The sequence below is a fragment of the Daucus carota genome, chromosome 2, assembly GCF_001625215.2.
Source record: "Daucus carota subsp. sativus chromosome 2, DH1 v3.0, whole genome shotgun sequence".
NCBI classification, from domain to species: domain Eukaryota; kingdom Viridiplantae; phylum Streptophyta; class Magnoliopsida; order Apiales; family Apiaceae; genus Daucus; species Daucus carota.
Window position 1 is genome coordinate 23,841,696 of NC_030382.2, and position 14,861 is coordinate 23,856,556.

General features: G+C 37.6%; 1 protein-coding gene across 1 annotated transcript; it reads left to right on the top strand.

Annotated features, from left to right (window-relative positions):
* The first annotated feature begins 5,647 nt into the window (after window positions 1-5,647).
* LOC135150467 (uncharacterized) lies at window positions 5,648-6,772 on the top strand. The gene has a single exon (XM_064086776.1). It carries the CDS (start codon window positions 5,648-5,650, stop codon window positions 6,770-6,772), a length of 1,125 nt encoding a protein of 374 aa, XP_063942846.1.
* The last annotated feature ends 8,089 nt before the right edge of the window (window positions 6,773-14,861 follow it).

A 14,861-nucleotide genomic window follows, 5' to 3' on the forward strand; every position in this document is an offset into this window, starting at 1 on the left:
GAAAACAATATCTACGACAAATAACTTGGGTTTATAAAAAGAGTTTTGGACTTGAAATGTCTAGGCCGAGTGTAATAATATTCAACAAAGAATATTTATAACTTATATACTTTTCGAATGATAAATGTTAAATCGAAGTATACGTTATATCTTACTCCAAATAAAAGATGATATATGTGTGGAGTAAAAGTATTCTTTCTTTGATAAATATACGATCTTGAAAAATCAGAGAATACTTGTATTTATAAACTCCGTGTAGATCGAATAAAATATATTCGGAGTTTTAAGTCTATTTAGGCTCGATGGCGCAAGACTTATATTATTACTTCGTATATGAAAATACGTCTATTTTCGAAGTAATATAATCGAGAAGTCTATGCTTCTTTTCAATATAACTCTTCTCTTTTATATAGTCTTTCGAGACTAGATTAAATCAATTAAAGTTCGTAGAGAGAGGAGAGTTTCTTTAACTTTAGCACAAGCCAATAATATTTCCGCAAAACCAACAATACAATATTTATACACTTCTAATAATAACAACTATAAAGTGCAGAAAGTATATAAATACGTATAGTAGGCCTATCCAGTTATTGTTCCCATGGAGCGCTAAAGGGGCTAGTAGGATGTTAACCAGGCAACAATAAGAAGTTAATCGCGGAAAGTTAGATTAGATTAGTTGGCAAGATAAGTGCTAAATAAACGTTAAAGAAATAAATAACTTTTTAGATCGTTTCCTTTCCAACGGAACACAAGGTGCTAGTAGGGAATTAGATCAAGCTTTATTACAATCGATTTGACCGTCGTCAAATATAATCCTCTTTTTCAAGGTGTATAACGAAACTTTAGTTCGTATACAAAATACTACGAATCGAAGTTCGTTTGTAATATATATTTGAGAGAAAATTAGATCGTATGTTATAGAAGTTGTTCTTGTATAATAAATCTCAAATATATCACAAAACTTTAGTTCGTGTTAGTATATTTCGAATATAACGAATCTTTTAGTTCGTGTATGTAATTTTGTTCGAAAAAAGAAATCCCTTTTATTATAGATATGAGATGAAGAGATTTTGTAAAGAGTAGATCGATGATAATAACGAGCTCTTGTATAAATAAAATGGTCGGTTAAGACACGGATGAAGCTAAAAATATTACCACTTACGAGAACGATCGGAAAGTTCGCCGGAAAAATTCGCTGGAGGTTCGGTAGGACTATAAGCACATGGACAAATTTGGGCAGCCCTTCGGGAGGCAAGATGGTAGTGGTTAAAAAGCTAAAGTGGTGAGACAAAGCTTGGTTGGATGAACAAAAGCTTATATAACTAAAACCTTGTGTATATATGTATATATATATATAAGAATGGAGGTTTTAGAGAAGAAGTATTTGTAGATGAAAAGAGAGAGTGTATACTTCAAAAATCTCAGCACTTCTATGGCTTTTAGCTTAAGAGAAATGGGTGGGGGTGGGGGTTTATTTATAGGAGGGATTAGGTAGAATGGAGGGTTTAGATTAAATGTAAGTGTATGGTGAGATTGAGAGAGATGTGGCCAAGTTTGATGGTTGGTGGGGAATTCAAGCACATGCCACTATTCTCATCAGATTTGAAATAATATTAAACTATAGAATCGCTTCGGTTTTGTAATTAAATGCGTATCACGTATCGTTTAATAAATATGATGAAATTCCGAAAGTCTTCAATAAATTCAACCAAAAATATGATAAATCTCCAAATATTGTAAAATGGCATCCTGCCAAGTTTGGTGATTTTTAGTCAAAGTTATCTAGGTCAAACGCTCACTCGAAGTTCGAGACCACAGACAGAAAAATGCAACGAAACGAAGATTCTCGAAAAATTACGAAACTTTTACCTAACATGCCTATACATATAAAATTGACATCCCCAAAGTTTCGAGTCATTCTTGCAAGTATAAGTATTTTATCCAGAATTAAAACGATAAAAACCGCTTTACGGTATACGATAAAATACGAAAATTCTTTTGACAATTTATAAACAGATTTAGACAAAAAATTTGACTTGAATAAATACTATAAATATATTCCCTAGCTCAAAGATAAAATAGTTTGGAGCGTTGGGAAGTATATTTGAGTATTTAAATAAATTTCCTTCGATAAATAAGGAAATATGTGAAAACCGGAAAAATTAGTATTTGGTCGAAACGAGTAGACTCTTGACTAATTTTTGAAACCAAAATACTTAGAATATTGAGATTCATGATAAATCATGAGTTTGATAATTTGGAAAGCATTCTAAGTATTAAAATATTTTTCTAAAAAAAATGAGTAATTTGAGACACCGAAGAGAAAATATTTTACACGGTTATAAAAACCGATATTAATATTTGTAAGGCCAAATATTAATGAGATGTAGGAGTAAACCTTTATTTTGGATGAAAAATGATTTTTGGAGAGAATGATTTATTTTTGAGTAATTAAAGTTAATTTATCCCGAAAATTAAGAAATTGATAAAATAGGGAATAAATTACTTTAAATACTAGATTTTGAAAATAATGTTACATGAAGCTTTTAAAGAATGTCAACATGTGAAAATCATTTTTCCCATCTTCATGTCAATTTAATTTTGCAATAGTAAGAAAGAGAAAATCGTAGAGTAGCGATATTCCTCAGCATGGTTATTGCATAAAAATCTTTTTGAAAATATTTTGACACGGAAATCATTTTTCAAATCACTTGCTAAAATTAACCTTTCACTTAGAAATAATCATTTAAATTAAATGTCCTATTGGGAGGATCTAGGTGATTTAAATTTTACGTTTATTTAATAAATGCCAAAATAAATCAATATCGAAGATATCCTTTCAGACTCTCAATGAGACGTGCACTCCTCCTTCTTGCTGCAACATTATGTAACAACATTTAAGTTATTAGAAGACACTTACAACTACTTATCACTAGTTCATTTCCAAACAACACAAAAGATCTATGGTATAAATTATAAGACACATAATTAAATTTAGCAAAATCGGGGTCGCTCCCCAGTACAATAAGAAACCCCTAAAAACAAATTACACAGTCTTCTGGGGCATAAATAAACCAATTTCCCAAATTCATACACCTATTTACCAAGCAACGAATCTAAAACTTGATATAACAACGGCACGACAATATAGACTATAATAACATTGTCTCCCAAATCTCAAATCAAACCAAGAAACGAGTCAAAAAGATACATTGAAGATAAACACCCAAGGTACATTTTCGTATAGTTCTACAGTCTACAACATGCAAATCAAACTAAAGAACAATACCCACAAACAAATTCACAATGATACTGTCTACAAATATATTAAGGACAAGCAAAACATCAATCACCCAACGATTTATCACTTTAAACTGACATGCAAGTGCGAATTGTGAAACACAGAAACATGAAAACAATTGAAGTACAAGATGGATTAGCATTTTACTTGTTTACAACTCAAACTGATCGAAACTGACCTGAACTCATCCCTTGGTTTCACAGCAATATTGGAGTGGTAGACACTTATCACAATGCTTCTGATGTACTCCTCTACCGTTCTTCGCTTCCCTTTTTATCTAATAAGAATATCGGGTTTGATTTTGGGGGAGTTTTTTTGGGGAAACATTTGTGTAGTAACTGTCACTTGAATGCCGTAGTAAACGGGGATACGATTCTGTAGACATGCGATTTGTACGTTGTTGAATACATACATACATATATATATATATATATATATATATATATATATATATATATTGTTGTGCCATAAAATCTCCCTGGGCTTATTTTACAGCCCATCATATTATTTGGGCTTTATCTGGGTTTACTGGAGTTATTTGGTGAATGGTATTGGGCTTCACTATGGCTGGGTGGATCACAGAAGGCATACAAGAAGGTACACGGACTTGCACTGGAAGCATAATGGAGGCTGCTATCAGGATGGGGTTGCACCTGAAAGCGCTTTAGGGGTTACCTCTACTAGGGGTTACCACTAAGTGCATCCTGGCTTGCAGTCACAGGGCTGCAGTTAGGGGATGCCGCTGGCAGGGCTTCCGCCGCCTGGGCAGAACAGCAGGCAGACTCCGAGCATGACTCTTCTTCCTTGTTTCTAGGAGGACGAATTGGAAGTATATCAGCTATTATTTATCTACGAATTAAAGGATAAATACACCAATTATGGAGATAATGATAATCGAGGGAAGATAATTCATGAATATTCGGATAATCATGCAAGATGAAGGCTTCAAGTGACCTACTTGGAGTGGGATGCCGCTAGATAACTACTGAAAGAAGGTTGTTTTATCCTAAACTAGAGGGGATAAGAGCTTATCTCTTTAGAGTCCTAAATCGAGAACTACATGGGCTTGATCCCTATAAATATAGGGTATGTAGGCACCTTGCAAAGGGATCAGATTCGGATTCATAAACTCACGAGTTCTACACTCTAAAGAGGGGCACGTGTAACCTTTGTGACGTACATTTCCGGGCAATCGCAAGACGGAATTCCATAATTCCGGCCTTGTTGTTTGGTTCTTTGCAAGCTCAGCCCTTAAACACATTCGTTTTTCTTTAGTTCATGTTAACGGTAGCCCCTAAGAGCTAGCCGTGATTTTCGTAGTTGTAATAGATATCCCTATAATTGTGCTATACGGTTCTGGGGGTGTTGTATCAATTCTTCTCACAACACTTTTTGGCGCTAGAAGGAGGGGATTACTGATCTTAGAGAGGAGAGATGTCAGAAATTCCCGAAAACAAAGAAAATCCCAAGACGCCGGAATGCGCTACGCAAGGTGAAAGCGACGTTCCGAGCGGGGAATTAACACGCGAGGAGATGAAGGCAAAAATAAAGAGGATGAGTCGGAGGATTGCCTCCTTGAAAAGAAAGTCAGCAAGGTCGAAAAAGGCTAGCAAGGTGACTCCCACCAAGCTAGATTTTGATGGAGAAGGCAGTAGGAAGGAAGGTGACAACCCTGAGAACGAAGCTAACCCCGAGATGGATGATGAAGAACACTCACAGGCTGCTAGTGTGTTCGACCGCCTTGGAAGGAAACTGACCGAGCAGGACTTGCGGCACAGGCTTGGCAACAAGGCCCCTAACGGGGATGTACCTGAAGGCTCGCAACGCAGGGCTCCTCCCAGCCAAAGACAAGAGAAGCCTGTGTCTGAAGCTCGGTCAAAGGACAAAAACCAAAGGTCGTCGAAAGTTATCTCCATTCATGATGATGAGGAAAGCTCAGGGTCACACAATGATGAGGAAGTAAGCAAGAAGAAAGATCAACCCCTCAATGGTGACTATGAGGTTGCATTTGATGATGGGGATGATAAGTGCAAGATGGAGGTGCTGCTGGAAGCCCAAAAGAAGGTGAAGGCCGATAAGAAATCGAAAGCCGAGCTTACCGTCAAGTCACCCTTCACTAAGAGGGTTAGGGAGTCACCCCTTCCGCGTATCTACAGGGGGGTTGGCGACCTGTGATTTAACGGAACCACGGATCCCGTGGAGTATCTTAGCCGGTTTGACACTGAGATGGAGGTCTACCAGATTCCAGACCTCACAAAATGTCGCTTATTGGCTGCAACCCTCAGGGATGACGCTCACCACTGGTTCAAGAGGCTTCCTGCTAATTCTATCAGCACTTGGAGGAAAATGAGCGAGCTGTTTGTGGGACAATTCAGGGCTTCTGTTACTTATGCCCCACCTACCAACACTCTAGCTAATATTAAGCAGAAGGAACACGAGACGTTAAGAGGGTACTTCAAACGATTCAACTCAGAGGTGCCCCGTGTCAGGCCAACATCAAAGGAAACCCTGAAGAATTTCTTGATAGCATGGGTAAGGCCTGGAACAGACTTCTGGAAGGAGCTGCAAGGGCGGGAGCCCGAAACCCTGGTTGACTTCTTTGCTAGGGCAGAGCCCCATAAGGTGATCGAGGAATCTCTAACCAAGCTTAAAAAGGAGTCGAAGTCTGAAAGCCGTAGCAGCTGGCAAAATAAGAGGGAGAGGTCTTACAGCCCAGAAAAGAGGAACACCTATAAGAGGAACCCCTACGTAAGGCCTACGGGTGAGAAGCCTTCAAGCCGAGATCGCAAGACTTCACCCATTATTGTGAACACAACCAGCACACAGGGCTTCGACAAGTCAAGGCTAACGATGAGGAAGACAAGAGAAGCAAGGTACCATGAATACACGCCTCTGACAGCCTCCATAGATCATATTTTCGAGGTTGGAGACAAGGCGAGACTCTTCCGGAAGCCCTTTCGAAACAGACCCCCTGGGAAGAAAGACCAGGGGAAATATTGTGCTTTCCATGACTTAAATGGGCATGACACGACGGAGTGTGTTCATCTTAAAGACCACATAGAACACCTTATCAGAACCGGGTACCTGACGGAATTTGTAGCCCAAGAGGCTAAAAAGTACAAGCAGAAGAAGGCCAAAAGGGCAAATGGCCAGGGAGCAAACCGCAATACTCGGGCTGGCAGTGTACGAACAATCATCGGAGGACCCTTCGTGGGAGGCCAGGGATGCAGTGCTATGAGGAGATATGTAAGGGAAGCCCGAGGGCCACCCTTAACCAATGTGTGCTATCTGTCTGAAAGGCCTCCCAAAATGTTCAAAGGGGAGACCATGGACATTACCTTTACTGAGGAGGATGCACGCACGGTACACCATCCTTATAGCGATGCCCTGGTAGTAACAGCCGTGATTGGAAATGTCAATGTACACAGACTTCTTGTCGACAACGGAAGCTCTGTCAACATCCTGGCCTAGAGTGCATACCAAAGAATGAAAATGGCAGACAAAGACATGATGGCCTGCTATAACGAATTATATGGTTTCACAGGAAATGCTGTCCAAATTGTTGGAAGGGTAAGACTCCCAATCACCCTTGGGGTGGAACCACTGGCTACCATTCAAGTCATAGAGTTCATGATAGTAAATGAGGACATCTCCTATAACGGGATCCTGGGCAGACCTATCTTAAGGGACATGCGGATCGTAACCTCGATCTACCACTTATCAATGAAGTTCCCAACCCCCAACGGGGTAGGTTGTGTGCGAGGATGTCAGGCCGATTCATGCTATAGTAGGGCTTTGAAATCTGTAGTGAAAGCCTGCAAGGGAGTCTAACAAATGGATGGAGACATCCCAGAGAGTTATTACAAGCAAGTGGAGATAGAGGAGGAACCTGAAACTAAGGCCAAGGGAAAAATCCTGATAAAGTTTGTGAAAGAGACTTGCAACATGGTGGTCATTGTGCAACATCCAGGGGAAGATGTGGCGCCCTCCAAACCCGGGTCAGAAGTTTGGGGTCCACACCATAACATAAACCTGTAATTACTATAATATATGCAGTGACCCTTAATTGTCCATGGATCGCAACAGGTTAAAGTATAAAACAAGCCACAACATAACTTTAATTATTACAAACCCAAATCCCAAAATATAAACTTAATTCTTACAAGATTACACATCATTTGTGTCTCGTTATTCAAACTAGTAGATGTATATAAAAAGCCAGGCGCTGCTGATAGCTCTCTTCATCTCCTAGCCTGGAATCCTGGCCTTACCACTAGCCTGAGGGTCATCGTTACCAACTTTCTCTGCCTTCACTGGAAAGAACATAAAATACCGCAAGAGTGAGCTAACCAGCTCAGCAAGTATAACAATATCCATTTAAAATATTAATCATAAGCTGAAAGAAACCAGTGTCTAATGGAATCAATCTCAATATCAAGATTTGTTTTTCTTTTAGAGTATCAATTAGAATTGGATATTAAATTTATTTTTAAAAATCAAAGGTTAGGCTGCTGATCAGTCAGACACTAACCCCGAGCAGGTCCCACCATGCTCGTTTACTGGATCCAAGGCACACATTGGCCTAAAGCGACCACTCATCTGGTCTGACCACTCATTTGGTCCAAGTTTAGAAAACTATCTAATTCTATCACAATCAAGATGATCAACAATATTATTCAATAAAATAGAAACACCAATATCATAAATAAATTTTGAAGCAGAAGCAGACCACTATTCAAAGTGTCTCAGATGTATTTCAAAGGAGGAATGAGAAACAACTTCAGGGTTTATCAAAGAATCAGACATTGCATAACTGGATGGCAAAGCATATCAAAGTTTAGTGTTTATATGAAGAAGGATTCTAGGTTCACAAAAAGGATCCAAGTATAAATGAATGCTTCTAAGATCAAGAAACTTGGGTTTATGGAAGGAAACAAACAACTGTAAGGTATATGTCATAATAGACGTCATTGGTGTTGATCAACTGGTTAAAGTCTGAAAGATGGGTGATTGATAACTGGTTGAGGTATCGAGGGTATGTTTTTGAAATGAAATTAGGTTCTTGTGGAAATCATTTAGAAGTTTTAACGATTGAAGGTTTACAATTGAAATAGGTTTCGTAGCAGATATCAAAGAATCTGGTCAAAGGTTCAATAATCAATGAGGTAAATAATCCATATTATAATTCAAGGAATCTGGTTGAAGGTTCAAGAATCAATAGGACAAATAATCCATGCTATAATTCAATAGGTCACAGGCTTAATCAGAAAGCTCACTAAATAATCACAACAGATACAGTATATAATTGGAGGAAAGTATCAAGGAACTTGCCTTATATAGCTGATCTCAAGTTTCAACTACGCTTGCTCGCTATACTACTCTATCACCACTTGCTTTTCCTTTCTACGCCTCGTTTCTTCTGCTAATCACAACAATCATCTATCAATATATGATCTCATACTATTCTTATTATCACACCTTCGCAACGAGTTCCTAACTACCCTTCGTTTCATTTAAATCCGACTTACGGATCAAAAGATATGTCAAAACAATCCTATAATGTTCATGTAGACACGTAACACATCAATCAGATATCACATAACACGTATCACATAAGATATTCAATGAAATTCATTTTTCAAAGAAGGTTTGAAGTCAAAAGGATTTTTCTGGCATTTGATATGGATTTTGAAACATTTTTCGGAATTAAAACGGGTCAAAGAATCATTTTATAAATAAATAATCAATTTTGGATACTCGAAATCAAGTCCGAAATCATTTGAAATCAATTAACAAGCTTCAAACATATTTTAGAATAATATTTCAAAGCTCGAAACTATTTTTCGGAATTTTAAAATCATTTAAAAATAATTAAATCTAATTAATAAATCAATTAAAATTAATTAATAATTCATTAAAACAATTAATCAATTAACATTTAAATTAATTGACTAATTATAAAAATTAATTACTAATTAAAATTAATTAATAAATTAAATCAGAATTATTTTTGAATTAATAAATAATTAAAACTATTTTTTTTTTGAAATTAAAATAAATGATTTGCGAAATAAAATTAAATAAATAATACTTTTTAAATAATTTTGAAAGTCCAGGGTTTAAAACGTAAATTTGGAAACTTGGAGCAGGGGTCAAATTGTAAGAAATGAAACTACAGTACTAAAACTTCACTGTCTTCATAAATCAGGGGGCTAAACGGAAATTTTCCGCCGCCGCCCCTCTGATTCGCCGGAATCGACGTTCCCGGCCACTGACAGCTACCAAAACGTGCAGATATGGTCGTCTAACTTCCGTGAACGTGTTCTCGTGATCAATTGTTGCAATAACTCAGTGAAATGCTCGGAAAAGACTGAAGAACAGTCCGCCGCCGGCGGACCGTTTCCCCAGACTCCGGCGAGCACTTCCAGCAATCCCACGGTTGATTTCTAAGCATCAATCGACTCCTTACAACGTAACAAACATGCTAGTAACCTTCAATTTCATCCAGACTCAGTGATTAAGAAAACCCTAATTCTCAATTAAGAACATTCATACGAATTATAAACCCTAGTTTTTGAATTCGATAATTAAACTTAAAATTAACTATGTTATTGAACTCCAAATCAAGCATATGATATACCAAAATGATCACAATTCAGTCCTCTACAACATACCATCAAGAAATTACATAAACAACTTCAAAATCAAAAAGTCCTAATTTAATCTTAATTATTTCGAATTAAAAACCTTAAATCTCTCCTCACCTGCTAATCTCTTGATGTTTTTGATGACAAAATCAGCTTCTACTCCTCAAAACCTTCGATTTGAGTGCTTAATCGCAAAAATCCGAGTCCGATAACGCTTCCAAATCCTTGTTTGAATCCAAGAACGCGAAGAACACTCTCTCGATAAACCCGTGTTTAACTGAGATTATGATTTCCCCAATGAATTAAGGTGCGGTTAAGGCTATTTATAGTTATGAAAAATTAATACCCCTTTGGATCATATATGACACGAAAATACAATGTTTAATAGCTTTATATTAATAAAACAGGTCCAATCGGTACCGGTTTTCGAGATAACTATCAAAACGGGGCTTTTTAATCAGTCATTAGTATGCGGGTCCCACTGCAATTATTACAAGATAAGGATGAATCAAAATATCTAGTTTCACGTTTATCGAGAGAACCAGATAATTATCGATAATTTAAAATACCGAAAAACTCCGCCGGACCGGCTCTAGAACAAACCGTACTCCGGATCGAAAAAGTCAAAACATGAAAAGTGTCCGGAATATTCAAATTAGGCTAAAGGTGAATTTTGTTGAAATTTTCGAGAAGTAAAATCTCGGTACCGTTACAGGTTGACGGTTTTCGTAAAATCAAAATAATTAATAATTAAATGTAATTTACGTAATTAAATCTGTAAATCAAATATAAAATCATACAACAATGCATAAATCGATATGAAAATATCTAACTAAACTATATTTTGTAATGAGCATATAAAAATTGATATTCCTCAAATTTAATCAAAAATACGTAACTAAAATTAATAGAACAGGAACCAATTAATTCACAAAAATTCACATAAAATTCATATAATATTCATTAATCATCCAAATAATTACACGGATAATCCCAGATGTTACATCCTCCCCCCCTTAAAAGGATTCTGTCCTCAGAATCGCTTAGGTGAACAAATGAGGGTATTTTTCACGCATATCACTTTCTAATTCCCAGGTTGACTCTTCAACCTTCGGGTTTCTCCACAACACTCTTACTAAGTTAACTACCTTGTTTCTTAACACCTTCTCTCTTCTATCTAGGATTTCCACTGGCCTTTCTACATACGATAAATCTGCCTCGAGTTCTACCGGCTCATACTCTATCACATGTTTCGAATCTGGATTATACTTCTTAAGCATCGATACATGAAAGACGTTATGAATGTGTTCCATTTGCGGGGGTAACGCCAATTCATATGCTACTTGGCCTACACGCCTCAAGATTTCAAATGGCCCCACGTATCGGGGACTAAGCTTGCCTTTCTTTCCGAATCTGGATAGTCCTTTCCATGGTGACACCTTCAGTAACACTGCTTCTCCGTCTTCAAATTCTACGTTCTTCCGGAATTGATCTGCATAATTTCGTTGACGACTCTGTGCTGCAATTAGTCGTTTCTGAATAATTTCGACAACTTCCTTTGTTTGCTGTACTAATTCCGGTCCAAGTATTTTGCGTTCTCCGACTTCATCCCAATATACTGGCGATCGACATTTGCGTCCGTAAAGAGCTTCATAAGGAGGCATCCCAATACTTGCGTGATAACTGTTATTGTATGCAAATTCCACCAAAGGTAAATGTTCGTCCCAATTGCCTTTGAAATCGATTGCACATACACGTAACATGTCCTCGATCGTCTGAATAGTTCTCTCACTTTGGCCGTCTGTTTGTGGATGATATGCCATACTCATATTCAATTTAGTGCCTAAGCATTCTTGAAAAGTTTTCCAAAATCTCGAATTAAATCGTGGATCTCTATCTGATACAATGGATACGGGGACTCCATGACGAACTACAATCTCTTTCAAGTACATATGAATTAATTTATCCAAAGAGAATCTCTCATTGATCGGAAGAAAATGAGCTGACTTGGTTAGTCTGTCCACTATAACCCATATGGCATCATGGTTTGCTTTGGTTCTTGGTAATCCTACAATGAAATCCATAGCAATATGTTCCCACTTCCATTCTGGAATCTCTAAAGGTTGCAATAATCCACTTGGTCTTTGGTGTTCTGCTTTCACTCTTTGACACGTATAGCATTTACTCACCCATTCTGCAATCTCTCTTTTCATGTCTGGCCACCAATAGTTCTCCTTTAAATCTCTATACATTTTAGTGCTGCCTGGATGAATTGAATATTTGGAATTGTGTGCTTCCTGCAATATGTCATTCTTTAACTCTGTCACCGGTGGAATCCATATCCTGGAAGAAAACCTAAGAATACCTTGATCATCTTTCTGTGTACATAACTCCTCCCCTACTAACTTGTTTACATCCTGATCCATTACCTCTTCCTGACACTTCTTAATCTTTTCTAATAGCTCTGGTTGGAAGGTCATGGTATACATCGCTATCTCTGATGGTTCATGAATTCTTACCTCGATTTCCAACTTTTGGAACTCTTTATACAATTCCTCTGGCACAGTCAATACGTTTAACCTCTCCTTTCTACTTAAAGCATCCGCTACAACGTTGGCTTTTCCTGGATGATACTTAATCGTACAATCATAGTCCTTAATCAACTCTAGCCATCTCCTTTGTCTCATGTTAAGCTCCTTCTGGGTAAAGATGTACTTCAAACTTTTATGATCTGTATAAATCTCACATTTTTCTCCGTACAGATAGTGTCTCCATATTTTCAATGCAAATACAATAGCTGCTAACTCCAAGTCATGAGTGGGGTACTTTTGTTCATGAGGTTTAAGTTGTCTAGACGCATACGCAATAACTTTATCATGTTGCATCAATACACATCCTAATCCTTTATAAGAGGCATCACTATAAATCACAAAATTTCCTTGATCATCTGGAAGGGACAATACTGGTGCTGACACTAATCTCTTCTTCAACTCCTGAAAACTTTCCTCACACTTCTCATTCCATATGAACTTTTCATTCTTTCTAGTTAACTTAGTCAGTGGGGTTGCAATTCTTGAGAAATCCTGTACAAACCTTCTATAATAACCTGCTAACCCCAAGAAACTCCTGATCTCTGTGGGGGTCTTTGGTCTTTCCCAATTCATTATAGCTTCAATCTTTGCTGGATCTACCTTGATTCCTTCCCGACTCACTATGTGTCCTAGAAATTGAACTTCTTGTAACCAAAATTCACATTTAGAAAACTTTGCATACAACTTCTCCTTTCTTAGTATCTCTAAGGCTGTTCTTAAATGTTCCGCGTGCTCCTCAGCTGTCTTAGAATATATCAGAATATCATCTATAAAAACAATCACAAACTTGTCCAAATACTTCTTAAAGACTCTATTCATTAAATCCATAAAAGCTGCTGGTGCATTTGTTAATCCAAAAGCCATCACTAAAAATTCATAATGACCGTACCTTGTTCTAAAAGCTGTCTTAGGTATATCCTCAGATTTGATTTTGAGCTGATGGTATCCTGACCTAAGGTCAATCTTAGAAAAATATTCTGCTCCTTTCAACTGGTCAAACAAGTCGTCAATACGGGGTAAAGGATATCTATTCTTGATAGTAAGCTTATTAAGCTCTCTGTAATCTATGCATAACCTCATACTTCCATCTTTCTTCTTTACAAACAACACCGGTGCTCCCCATGGGGATACACTCGGTCTGATCACTCCCTTTTCTAATAACTCTTGTAATTGTTTCGCCAATTCTTTCATCTCTACTGGTGCCATCCTATACGGGGCTTTGAATATCGGCTCCGTTCCAGGTGCTAAATCAATTGCAAATTCTATCTCTCTATCTGGAGGAAGTCCTGGTAACTCATCCGGAAACACGTCTGGAAATTCCTTCACTACAGGGATATTTTCAAGTTTTACTGGTTCCTGACTTTTATCAATTACATAAGCAATATAGGCTTCGCATCCTTGACGTAACATCCTCTTTGCTTGACTCATGGTTAAGAACTTCTTTACTTGCTTTTGTCCTCTAAACGTTATTACCTTGTCGTCTGGTGTCATTAGTATTACTTTCTTATTTTTACAATCTATCTGCGCACTATGTTTAGACAACCAGTCCATCCCTAAGATTACATCAAATTCCCCCAACTTGAAAGGTATCAAGTCGGCGCAAAACTTATTTCCTAAAATCTCAACTTCACAATTAGGACAAACTTGGTTCACGGAAATACGATCCTGATTAGCTAGCTTTACATTCATAACCTCATTCAACAATTCAATTGGACAATTCAACTTATCAACAAAAGCTTGAGAAATAAATGATCTAGTGGCTCCGGAATCAATTAACACCTTGGCATTTAAAGAGTTTACGTTAAGCGTACCTGCCACCACATCGGCATCCTGAATAGCATCCTTCACTGACATATCAAAGACTCTTGCCCTAGGAGGCTCATTCACTTCTGGAACAGTTCCCATGATTCTAAGTGCATTACTAACTGGAGCTGATGTTTTGCAATCCCTAGCCATATGTCCTTGCTTCCCACATTTGAAACATGCATATCCTATAGCTGGAGCTTTACTTGTTGAGCTCTTACTCACCTGATCTCTTATCACTGGTTGATTCTGACATTCTCTGGAATAATGTCCTTTCTGGTTGCACTTAAAGCACACTATGTTCGGCTTGTTACACACTCCTCCATGTCTCTTGCCACATATCTGGCATTCTGGTATAGAAGACCTCTGCTGATTGGCCTGATTTCCCATAATGAAACGACCACCCTGTCCACTACTGCCTATATTTTGTTTCTTAAAATTGGAACTCCTTCCTGCTTGAAATTTCCCTTTCTTCTGGAACCTCCCCTGATGGGATGGCCCTTCTCTATTGTCTGGCTT

Bases quoted from the DNA above. Each gene is read 5' to 3' on its own strand.
- LOC135150467 (XM_064086776.1), top strand. From the start codon at position 5,648: ATGAGCGAGCTGTTTGTGGGACAATTCAGGGCTTCTGTTACTTATGCC.